This window comes from Carlito syrichta, unplaced genomic scaffold (assembly GCF_000164805.1).
Source record: "Carlito syrichta isolate Samal-C Ts95f unplaced genomic scaffold, Tarsius_syrichta-2.0.1 Scaffold313978, whole genome shotgun sequence".
In the NCBI taxonomy this organism is placed as follows: domain Eukaryota; kingdom Metazoa; phylum Chordata; class Mammalia; order Primates; family Tarsiidae; genus Carlito; species Carlito syrichta.
The window spans coordinates 787,711-800,367 of NW_007258074.1; the positions used below are offsets into that span (position 1 = coordinate 787,711).

The 12,657-nt window shown below is 52.1% G+C and overlaps 1 protein-coding gene across 1 annotated transcript in view; it reads left to right on the top strand.

Annotated features, from left to right (window-relative positions):
- The window catches only part of KSR1 (kinase suppressor of ras 1), a 162,437-nt gene that overhangs the window by 126,255 nt on the left and 23,525 nt on the right, over positions 1-12,657 (top strand). The window contains 5 exon segments of the mRNA XM_021718892.1: positions 2,203-2,207; positions 4,671-4,731; positions 8,614-8,697; positions 10,091-10,152; positions 10,249-10,355. Coding sequence (XP_021574567.1) covers positions 2,203-2,207; positions 4,671-4,731; positions 8,614-8,697; positions 10,091-10,152; positions 10,249-10,355 — 319 coding nt within the window.

Consider the following 12,657-nt stretch of genomic DNA (forward strand, 5'->3'; position numbering starts at 1 on the left):
GGCCGGGAGCAGCCACTGCACTCCAGTCTGGGTGACAGAGTGAGACTCCAACTCACCAAAAAAAAAAAACAAAAAAAAAAAAAACCGGCAAAGATTTATTTCTTGCTCCTGCCACCTGTCTGTTGTGGGTCAGCCTCCTTTCTGGCCCAGCCGACAGAACAGCCACTGTATGAGCATTGCTGGCCATGGTGGTAGAGGGAGGGTTGAGTCCTAGAGGTCGTGTACTGGAGTCAAGCATGCTTTCTTGGAAGTCCCACTCACTGTGCATGGTCCTGCCCTAGCAAGGCAATCAAGAGTGCGCTTTTCCCATGTGCCCAGAAGGGAAGAACTGGAGTATTTGGTTGATACCACCAGTGACGTGTAAATACCACACGCTCTGTCCCACCACTTGTTTTTTCAGCTTCCCTGGGTATCTCTGAGAACATTGTTTCAGTACATCTGGAAAAACCTTTCTCTTTTATTTATTTTTAAATTTTTAAATTTTTATTTTTTGAGTTGGAATCTCACTCTTGTCACCCGGGCTGGAGTGCAGTGGCACGCTCATGGCCACTACAGCCTCTACCTGCTGGACTTAGGTGATCCTTCTGCCTCAGCCTTCCAAGTGGCCGGAACTATAGACACACACCACCATGTCCGGCTAGTTTTTGTGATTTATTGTAGAGACAAGGTCTCATCAAGTTGCCCAGGCTGGTCTTGAACCCATGGGCTCAGGCAATCCTCTCGCCTCGGCCTCCCAAAGTGCTGGGATTACAAGCTGAGCCACCACGCCCAGCCTATTTGTTTTTTGACTTACAAGTTTTTCTTTATATTCTGAGAAGGTGAGACAGCTATGTGGTCCTGGGCCACAGCTCTGTGGCACCTGTCTGGTCATCTCTGTGCACAGTAGGATGTCTGCCCCAGCATGTTTACCCAGTCACCTGGTTCCCCTTTCTGGAGCCAACCATGTTGTCAGTCCTGCATAAGTCTAGAGTTATTTGTTTAAACTTGCTCATCTTGTTGCATTGTATCATTTACCTAACTCATCTCCTCCTAGAGGGCATTTAGATCATTGTCTTTTTTTGATATTACAGTGATTGCCCTTGTCAATGTGCTCTTGTGGACAGGACAGAAGGAAAGAGGGGTGTTTTCTTTGGATGCCTGTTACCTGCTTGTATCCCTGAGGGTTGGGGCATCTGAAGGAGCTCCCTCCTTTCTAGGGGCTCCTTGACCCTGTTCTGTCTTGGGCCTCAAAGTCATCTTTAGAATGAACCCATCCCCCTATCCCGGGCAGGCTTCCTTGGCTCCTTCATGGGATGGTCCTTGGACAGCGTTGATGGCTTGGAGGTTACCACCCAAGGGGGAGAAATCGAGGCGTTGCCTACCCTGCTGCTTTCTATCAGACTGTCTCGCTGGAGCCTACCCAGAAGGGGCATGGAGCATAGCGATAACCACCACATGTACATGGGTCAATCAGACCTCCCAGTGGGCTCAACCACTGCTTCATTCTCATCTTTTCCTGAAAAGAGCATTAGGAGAGCTCTGGCCTCATTCCCATGTTTCCGTTGGAGAACAGTGCCCCAGGCAGTTGACACAATAGCTGGGCTCCCACAGGCCTCGACTCCAGCCCCCGCAGAGCCACCAGTGCTGACATAACACTCAGGCCGCCTTGCTGTCCCCGGGAGGACACACTGATCGCTCCAGCTCCCTGTCCCCCTGGGGCAGTGGCACCCTGGGGAAGGGCCTGACCCTCCTTGCAGGGCCACCTCTCTACTCTGCACAACTGTTCTCCCATCCCCTCCTGCCCAGCCACACTCTCTCCAGTAGACTGAGTCCTCTCCTACCTGGACCCTAGGCAGGATTTTTCCACTTGTGGGCCATGTGACCTAGGGAGATGCCATGAAGCCTGGTTTCCTCAGCTGCACAGTAGGCTGAACTCTGATGGCCATGCTTGGTAGCTTGTGGGCTTAGATAAGCTAATGTTTCAAAGTTCACAGCACTTGGTTTCAGTGACCACCAGGAAGGCCCAGGGGATGTCCTTCTAGCCCTCCCATTGAGAAAATGTCTCCATAGAGATAGAAGGGGTTCCCACAGTCACTCAATCTGGTCCTGAGTCAGGGCTCCATGTCCCAGCCCCTCGTCTACTCCCGCGCAAGGGTGGTGTCCTAGGAACACACTGAAGCAATGTGGTGACATAATCCCCTCTCTGCTTTTTGTCTCCTCCAGGTTTGGTAAGAACAATTCATTTCCATCCCCTCTGCCACCGGGAGTCGTGTGTGTGTTGCTGTCCCCATCGGGGGTGGATTTCCTTGGCCCTCCTTGGCCTTTGTGTAGTCCAGAAGCAGAGGTGCTGGTGACTTCAGGAAGTAGACCTAAGACAGGTGGCCTTACGGTGATGGGCTGGCCTCAGCCCAGCTGACAGCTACTCTCTGAGAGGCAGAGACCTTGAGCATGTCACGGTCTGTGGGCAACCCTGCCATCCCAGTGTGTCTTTGGCAAGAACCCTGGCGCACTGCACTGCCACAGTAAAGCAGGAATGAGGCGCCGTTCGTCTTGTTTCGGTGGCCTCAGCTGTCCTCAGAGTCCCCACCTGATGCCTCTGGCCTGCTCTTCAGGAGAGGGACAATCTGAAGGCAGGACTGCAGCTCAGCTCTGAGCGGGGCCCTGAGGGGTGGGGGATGCAGATTCCCCTCTGGGAGGGGAAGAGGAAACCCGGGCAGCCCTTTACCCCCTTCCCATCCCCACCTCCAGGTAGGAGCAGGTTCTTCTGGGTGACTGTGCTGTGGGACTTCTCGCTTATGAGTCACAGCAGAGAGGGACAGCTGTGCCTCTGGAGTCTGCTTTTAATTGTCTGAGTGGAAATGCGGAGACGTCTGGTTTTTGCCTGCGCAAAATAGCAGTTTATTTTCGTACTGTCCTGAGCCGGCTAAGGAGAGTGACGTAGCTGTGGTCAGGGTCTTGGGGCTGGCGAGGCTGTCACAGGCAGCAGCCGTGCTGAAATGGGCTGGCTTGCAGGAACCCCAGGGAAGCATGGGGTGAGGAAGGAGAGAAGCTACACCTCCCGCTCCCTAGGGCACAGGCAGAAACTCCCAGGGTCCTTGACAGAAACGTGGGAGGGAAACCCAGCACCTCCATCCCTAGGACAGCCCAACCCTGTCACCCTCCAGTTGCCGAGTAACACAAGACTTATGACAGGGAGGCTGTTAGGCCTTGAAGGCTAGTATTTCCATCCCAATCAGGGAGAGGTGCTGCCTGGCACTGTCCCACCTCACTTTCCCCAGCCATGCCTGTGGCAGACAGTTGAAGTCAGAGGTTGCATTCAGAGTCTGATGGTCGAAGTCTCATTTTCCATAGTCTGTTTCTCTTAGGCTGGGAGCTAACCCCGTCTGGCCCCATGGTTTTTGATGGCGTTTGACTGCTGACTGGTGGTGGGGTTGGGGGTGGGGTGGACCCCAGGAGGAAGTTGGGACAAGTCAATCCCATGGCAGATATGCCAAAGAGAACTGAGGGCGTGATGGCATGGGTGCCTGGATCACCAAGAAGGTAGCAGACAGCCTCATCCTGACCCAGCTTCCCCTGGTGTGGCAGAAGCCAGTACCTCCAACAGGCCTTCCTCTTTCAGGTCAGGTATGTGGTACTTGGCTTTAGTGAACCAGCACTTCATGAGCACCAGCTGTGTGGTGGGCCAGCACTCAGGGCTGAAGCGGGCAGTGGAGACACCTGACTCCACTTGGAGACCTGACTCAGAAGACATGAGATGGCCACAGATCACCCAAGCACTGTGTTCCTGATCTTTCCAGGTCACAGATCCTCCTAATAATCAGATGAAAGTCTAGATCCTCTTTGCAGGGGAAAGCCCACAATATTCTCCTGACCAGTACAGAGGGTCCCCAGACCCTAGAAGCCCATCTGTAGGCTCTGGGAGGAGATAGCACTGAGCGTGGGGTGGGTGAACTTGTGGGCCACTGGCAGGTGGAGAGTTTCTTCCAACTGCCCTTCTTCTACCCAAGCCTGGGATTAGCAGGCTCGTGGGGAAGCCCAGGTTAGGAGCAGGAGCCCCCAGGAAGCCAGGCAGAAGGGCATTACAAAGCTTGTGGCCCTTCTCTCAGCACAGAAAGGGGTACCTCATAAAAGTGTGCAAAAATTTCCCCTGTCCTAGCTTTATCTGCCGAGGTCTGGCAAAAGTGGCTCTCAGGGGAACATTCTCAAGGCGCGTCTAGTGCAAAGGTACCAGATGAGCTTTGTGGCTGACTGGCCTTGGACCTTCCACCAGAGGTCCAACAAACAGCCTCCAACTGCTTGCCTCGAAGTAGCCAGAAGTAAGCCCTCACAAGGGGGCTTGTGGGTATATTCAAGAAATCGCGAGAGACCAGGGTGTATAGAAACTTCTGCCCTCACGGTTACTTTGCCTTCTGCCTCTGCTCCAGAAATCGCCCACACAGGAACGGTCAGCAAAGCCATCTACAGAGGCCAGGTGGCAATGTTTGTTAGAGAAGCAAGCCAGTGGGAGGGTAGCCGCCCACTCCACTGGTCTGGCTTGGCCTGTCCCTGTTTTGATAGACATAGGTTCAGGAGATATTTCTGTGATAAACTGCAGCACCCCATCTCGCTTGTGATCTCTAACATGGGTGTCACAGGCAAGGCTGATCCCGCAGGCTTCCTCAGTCTGCCCAACCTGGCCTCTTTCCTCACAGATCTCCCGCATGGATCCCCACAGATGGTACGAAGGGACATTGGACTCTCGGTGACGCACAGGTAGGCCCGGCTGGCCCAGGTGGGTGGGAAGAGAGTACAGAGCTGGGCTGGGACCCTCCAGGACCAGAACCTCTGCTAGGTGGGGCATCTGTCCCAGTTGTTGTTTGTCAGCGACCTCTCTACCTCTGGCCTGCAGTCCATCTCCTCTGCGGGCAGGGCACAGCCCTAAACCTACCTTGAACCCTTGGTGGCCGCATGGACTTGCTGGCCCCTCACCTACACCTCCTTGAGTGTCTTCCTCATTCTGCTGAGGAAAAATACAGGTCCCAGGAGAAATAGGGTCACAGTCATGGGAAGGAGGCACCAAGAGTTTTCATGATTCCAATGTGATGCCACGTAGGTCCTGAAACAGGCTGTACATCGGAGTCTCGTGTCCTTAAGGCTGGCACCCTGGGTTTTGAACAAGTTCCACAAGGATCTTGGAAGCTCACGTATAATGTGAGCCCATGACATGGACCGTCTCTGGTCTTGGCCTCAGCACTCGTGAGGCTGGTGTGTGCTGGCGGCAGCAGGTCTGGGGGTGCTTCATCACCTGGGACAGCTGGCAGGATGGTACCTTGGGATGCCTGTGCTCTTCTAGTCCCTGCTAACGGCTGCTGTGAATGCAGCAGTGGAGCCTGTGGTGTCAGGACTTCTAGAGCCTTTCATCCCCTGCCCCCAGCCGGGGAGCATGTGCTGCTCAGAGCCTGTGCATGAGGCCAGCCTGGAATTCTTACCTCAGAGGAGGAGCCCTGGCCTCCAGGGGTTGAATAAGGTGTCTGAGGTCACAGTGCTTGAGCCCATAGGTGCCCAGGGACCTCTGGAGGCTTGTCAGGGCTTGTTCACCTGTACCCAAGCCTCGGGAGGTGGGTTCAGAGCACAGATAACTAGGACAGGGCCCTTGGAGCGGATCAAAACATCCCTCGCCACACCTGAGGTGTTGAACAGAAACCCTCCAGGGACGTGAGAGCTGCTGGGAGCTGTACCTTTGGAGTTGGGATCCTACTGTTTCCTCTGTGAACTGCACTCCTGTAGGTGGTAATCTTCCTGAGCTTCCATTTCCCACTTTGCACATGGAATGGTGATGTCCGCCTCCTATCCCATCATAAGGATAAAATGGAGTGACATGCACGTGAGCTTCCTTGTCCAGCAGTGGGGAGTGCTCAGTATTTTGCTTTGGTCTCCAGCGCCAAGAGAAGCTGATGTTGTTTGACAGACACCAGCATATCCTGTTTCACGGAGTAGCTGGGGCTGAGCCAGCTCACCCCGAGAGTGTCCCAGGACTTGGCTTCCTTCCACCTGTAGCAGCTAGTTCTTCAGGTCATGATCACCCTTTCTTGGCTTTTTAAGCCCATGATCCAAGCCCCTCTCAACAAGGTCTAGAGGATTTTGGTCTAATTGCAAGGAGAAAAAAAAGAAGCTGTCCTGTGACCCTCTCCTGGTCCAGGAAGGCTTTCACCCACCCCACCCCTTCCTAGCACCTGCCTCTCCTCAGTCCCAGAACTGATGTCACTTAGACCTGTTTTCAGGATCTCCCAGCGGAGGTCATCTCAGACACCACTGGATTGCTTCTTTCATCCCCAGTGTTGACATGAGAAGTCATTAAAACCCAAGGAAAACAGGAAAGAGTCTGCTTATATGCCCCTGGGTCCCCCAAAAAGCCAGATTGGGCTTCCTGGGTAGGACCTCCAGGCAGGCAGGCTTCCTTCGTCATCTTGGCTGGGTGGAAGCAGAAGCCTGTGTAAGGGTCTCCTCTACCTTCCAGGCACTGCACGTGTGTGACCTGCCCACATCCCTGTGAGGGGAAGAGTGTTGGCCCTATTTGCAGAGAAGCTCTGTAGCCAAGTTCAGGGACCTGGGCTCTAACCCCACAACACAGCATCCAACTGTGTGACCTCGGGAACATCACCTAACCTCTCTGAGCTGGTTTCTTTGCCTCTGTATTAAGAATCCTCTCTGCAGGAGATTCCACAGGGTCAAAGAAGGCCTCGAGTGTGAGGGAAAGAGGACAGGCTTTGGGGTCAAACTGAGCTAAGTTTAAAGTCCTGCCTACTAACAGCTGTAGGATGCTTCAGTCTCTGCAAATAGGGCCAACTCTCTCTATACACCCTTTTATGACTCTTGAATTTTGAACGTTTAAATCCAAAATTTAAAAAATTAAAAACACAAAAGATAGATGGGAAAGAAGGATGGGGGCTGAGTGGGTGGTGTCCCCCAGAAAAAAGGCTGAAGGGTGGTCCACAGAGGGGTAGGAGACTCGTATTTTCGGAGGAATTACAGTGAATTATAGTAACACCAGGATGAATACCAGCAGTGTTTGGGGAGCAGTCACAAAAGGATATAAAGAGAGAAAAGTCCACTTTTGCTCCTGTCCCCAGCTCCCAACTCCCCTATAGACAGGTCTTAGCAGTTTCCTTTTTTTGTTTTGTTTTTTTTGAGTTGGAGTCTCACTCTGTCACCCAGACTGGAGTGCAGTGGCACACTCCCGGCCACTGCAGCCTCGACCTGCTGGGCTCCGGCGATCCTTCTGCCTCAGCCTTCCAAGTAGCTGGAACTACAGGCACGCGCTACCATACCTGGCTATTTTTTTGGTTTATTGCAGAGATGAGGTCTTACCAAGTTGCCCAGGCGGGTCTCGAACCCACAGGCTCAGGCAATCCACTCACCTCAGCCTCCCAAGGTGCGGGATTACAGGCTGAGCCGCCGAGCAGGCTGAGCTGCTGAGCCTGACAGCAGTTTCTTATGTATTCTTTCAGAGATACTTTATACAAACAAATACACATATATGTTTCTCCTCCTTTCTCTCTCTCTCTCTCTCTCTTTTTTTTTTTTTTTAAGTGGGAATCTCATTTTGTTGCCCAGGCTCGAGTGCAGTAGCATACTCACAGCCACCCCAGCCTTGAACTACTGGGCTCAGGTGATCCTTCTGCCTCACCTTCCAAGTAGCTGAAACCACAGGCACACGCCGCCACGCCCTACTAATTTATTTTTTGATTTATTGTAGAGATGGAATCTTGCCAAGTTGTCTGGGCTGGTCTTGAACCTGTGAGCTCAGGCAATCCGTTCGCCTCCACCTCCCAAAGTGCTGGGATTACAGTCGTGAGCTACCACGCCCAGCTCTCCTGTTTTTCCCCACACAAGTACTGCATATATTATACGCACTGCTCTATACTTTGCTTTTTAAAATTGAGATAATTTATATAGAGCAAAATGTACATGATTTTATATGTATTTTTATGCACACACACACCTATGTATGCCATCCACATGAAGATAAGGAACATTCCCGAACCCCAAAAAGTTACCTTTAGCTCTTTTCAGGTCATAGTGCTACCACCCAGCCATTGCTGTTCACTTCTATTATCATAGGTTAGTTTTTCCTGCACTTGAACTTCTTGTAATTGGGCTCATACCATGTAATAGCTTACTTTTTTTACTTTACATGGGATTTAGAGATCATTCCATATCTGTACAAAAGAGCTTCCTTATTTTATTTCTGGCTGCATAGGATTCCATTGTATGGAGGGACTGTGCTTTAGTTAGTCCCCTATCAATGGATATGTAGGTTCTTTCCAGCTTTTTACAGCTGCATACCTGCTGCAGATGCACCTGTCATATGTCACTCGACACTTGTGGGACTATCTGCTGGGTTGAAGGGTACGCACACTTGACAGATTGGTATTTCCATATTTGGTATCAGTGACCACACCAGCTTCAGAATATTGAGGATGACAACTCTGTGGCTGGGAAATCTACATGGCGGGGGGAAGCAGCGGCCCCTGGGTATCCCTGTCCTTCCTGGAGAAGGCCCTCAAGCCCTGGAATAGAGCCAAGACTCCCAGGAACCCTTCTGTGGCCAGGCCCTGTCTCTGGGCCTGTGTGACGTGCTTGTATCTCCTGCAGGTTCTCCACCAAGTCCTGGCTGTCGCAGGTCTGCCACGTGTGCCAGAAGAGCATGATGTTTGGAGTGAAATGCAAGCATTGCAGGTGATGGGCAGAGAGTTGAGGGGTGAGGTAGGGGGTGGAGGCGGTGAGCAAACTTTTTGGTTTACTGAGTCAGCGTTCAAAGGAGTTCCCCTAAACCTACTCTTGGTAGTCCCATTCAGTATACCAGGGAGTGGTCAGGCCTCTCTAGGGAGATGAAGTCAGGGGCACTCCTAGAAGAAGGAAATTTTTGAGGTGGGCTTTGAAGGATGAATAGAAGTTTATAAGATAGATCACAGGAGAAAGAGAATTCCAGGCCAAGGGAACATCTTATACAAAGGTAGAGAGGTATGTGAGGACTGTTCTGGAAGCTGTAGGGACTTCTGAAGTTTCGCCCACAAGAGGTGGAGAATGGGAATAGGCAGTGGCAGAAGCAGAGCCTGCAGGAGGGGAAAGTGACGGGAGCATGTGGGCTGTATGCAGATCCAGCTTGGTTTCCTTATACCATGGTGATTTGGAGTTAGTGTTAGAGCAGTGTGGGGTGGGCAGAGTCTGTCCTGTCTGACTGCCCTCCCCTTATGGAGGATGGCTCTGAAATCTCGGTTCCCAGCCCACTCTGCCCTGTGTTGCTATGTGGCCTGAGACAAGTCACTTGCCCTTTCTAGGCCTCCTTTTTCTTATTTACATACATGAGAAGACAGTTTTTTCAGGATTGCTCTGAGAATCTGAGCTAGTGTGTGTTAATGCATTCAAGCTTCGGCCAGAGTGACGGATCTTAAGTTTATTGGCTAGATGGCTTGTTTTCCTGATGTCTCTCCTGACCTCCAGGGAGAGGCTGGACTTTCCTCTCCTTCTGGGTCTCCTGTGGCTCCTGGCCACTTGGCTTCACATTAGGGGCCCCCACCTCCCATTCAAGTAGTGCCTTTTGCTGGTGAGCACCAGATGACCTCTGAGCCCACCTGACTGCCCATTTTATCCACGAGAAAACTGAGACTCAGTGCAGCAGGCAGGACCGAAAAGGGAACCCAGGTCTTTCTGATCCTGGCCCGGTGCTCAGTTGGAGCTGGAGGGCTGCCCTCTGCATCCCTGAAAGCTTTTGATGATGCAGACATTCTCCTTCTAATCCTTTTTTGGAACTTCAGGTGTGCCTTGACCTTTCTGAGTGTGAGGGTCTCTTTTTCTTTAGAAAAGGAAAATAGACGTGACCAGTAATGAGCTGAAATGGGCATCCTGAACCCTGCTCTGTATGGGGACTGGGTACACGGCAGTGAGCATGGTGAACGCTCCACAGACAGTAACCACTGTCACTGTTGAATCAGGACATTGCGCACGCTGGGGCTGACACTTGTTGAGGAGGTCATGGAAACGGCAACAATCACGGTGGAAGCCACACGGCTGCCCTGCTGTGCCCCAGGCCCCAGCATGGCCCACATACTAACCCTGCCTTCTTTACCAGGTTGAAGTGTCACAACAAGTGTACAAAAGAAGCCCCCGCCTGTAGAATATCCTTCCTGCCATGTGAGTTTTCTGCCTGTCTTCTCCTGCCTTTGGGGTTCAGGTGACTCTTTAGCTTGCTCTGTTCCCTGCTGATGGTCCTCCCCCATTTTCAAACAGTGACTAGGCTCCGGAGGACAGAGTCTGTCCCCTCGGACATCAACAACCCTGTGGACAGAGCGGCCGAACCCCACTTTGGAACCCTCCCCAAAGCACTGACAAAGAAGGTAAGCTGGGCAGCACCGGGAGAACCACACCCCTAATTTCTTTCTATAAAGCATCCCTGACATGGGAACTCTGTGGGGAAGTGTGAGGGACACCACGGTCAGGATTTGTGGCCAGAAGGCGGCCTTCAGAGACCCATCTCTAGCATAAGTGTTGATGTTTGTTTTGTGGCCCAGGAAGTGGAAGCTCAGAGCGGAGGAGAGGATTGCCCAGGGTCACCCAGCTAAGAGATGTAAGAGCTGATGAGACTTCCAGTCCATCTGCCTCCAAACCAGTGCTTGCTTTTGCTTAGCCACAGGGAGAAGCTTGAGCTTGGTTTCCCCACTTTCACCTTCACCCCTTTCCTCATATCTAGTGCAGTGCCCCTCCATTCCCCAGGGTGCTCTAGTCCCTCCTCCAGGCTCTCCACTCAGCTGTGAGGTGTTGGTGGAGTTCTTGGGGTCTCCTCTCTGCTGTGGCCATGGGAGCCATGGCTTGAAGGGAGCCTGGAGCCTGGACGCGGCCAGGCCTGTCTTCCCATGACCGCAGGCCCGGCTGCCCTGGCCTGAGCTTGGAGGTGGGGCCATGATGGTACATGGTATGGATGGAGTCAGTGCTAGAATTAGGGCTGCCTAGACTTCGAGTCACAGCCACCTTCATGGTTTCTGTGTCAGCCAGGTGCCACCTGGGCTAATATTTATCTATAAGAATTGCTTCTTACGTAATCATTACTGTTATCATTGGAATAACCACTATCGCCACAGATAGAAGGTCATCATTAAAACCAACACAGTCGAAACCAAAAGGTTACTAAACTGTATCTAGATAAGGCTCAGCACTGGAGTTCTCGCTAAAGACACAGTGGCACTGGCCAAGGCCTCCTCCCTGGCAGAACAGGAAGGGAGCAGAGCACCTTTCTCCCAGCTCAAAGTCATCCATGTTGTGTCTGAGGGCCTCCTAACACCATCTCATGGGCCACTGAGCATGCATATGTCCTGTAGCAAGCACTGACTGGTATGACCTATTAGCAGGGGCACCATACTTCCTTTTGATGTGAGAGGGATGACGTTAACATTTACTTAAGTCGTGACCCAGGCCTGTCCCAACAAACCAGCTGCTATGTCCATCTCCTAGAAAGTTCATTGCAGCTCTGAAACACTTGACCCCTCCAGAGTGGCAGACGGCACCAGCACAAGCTGTTCCCTTGCAGGGTTCTGCTACTTAATATGGGCTCTGAGGGTTCCCAGTGCCTTCAAGACAGCAAGGTCCAAACTGGGCTCGGTGGCTCAGCCTGTAATCCCGCGCCTTGGGAGGCTGAGGCGAGTGAATTGCCTGAGCCCGCGGGTTCAAGACCCGCCTGGGCAACTTGACAAGACCTCATCTCTACAATAAATCCAAAAATTAGCCGGGCGTGGTAGCGCACCCCTCTAGTTCCAGCTACTCGGAAAGCTGAGGCAGAAGGATCGCCGGAGCCCAGCAGGTCGAGGCTGTGGTGACTGGGAGTAGCCACTGCACTCCAGTCTGAGTGACAGAGTGAGACTCCAACTCAAAAAAAAAATAATAATAAGACAGCAAGGTCTGCAGAGAAAAGAACCTTGTGCCTCTCGCTGCCATTGGCTCCTGCTGCCAGTGGAGCACCTGCACATAGCACACATTGTTACTCAGCAGAGGCTGAATTCCATTCATTCTAAAACCCTACCAACTAGGCGCTGGGGCGTGATGAGCACCCAGCCTCACAGAACATGCCATGTTGGGGAAGAGACATTCACCAGGAAAGCACCTCGCATATCTGTAGTTGATAAACGGAAGTTCAGGTGCCCTGATTAGACACTGATGGGAGCTATGGGAGGATAAAGAGGAGGAGCACGGTCCCAGCTGAGTTAAGAGAGGCCTCTGGGAGGAAAGTATGTCTGAGCTAAAAACAGAGAGCAGGAGTCCTCTGTGAGGGTGGGCATTGAAGTGAAGGTCTTTGTGCTGGCCTTCCCCCAAGTATTAGACCTGGAAGATGTCTGCAGGAGGGCAAGACCCCAAGGATGCCCTGATTAACCTCTTCCTTTTCAGTGGGGAGGGGAGGATGCCTACGTGGTGAGTGACAGCCCTCCCCACCCCAGCATCTCTGGTCCTGCAGGAGCATCCTCCAGCCATGAAGAACACAAATCACTCTATAAAAAAGATACCTGCACACGTATGTTTATCGCAGCATTGGTCACAATAGCAAGAACCTGGAAACAACCATGCTGCCCATCAAAAGAGGACTGGATTAAAAAAATGTGGTACATATACACAATGGAATACTACATAGCCATAAAAAAGAACAAAATCATG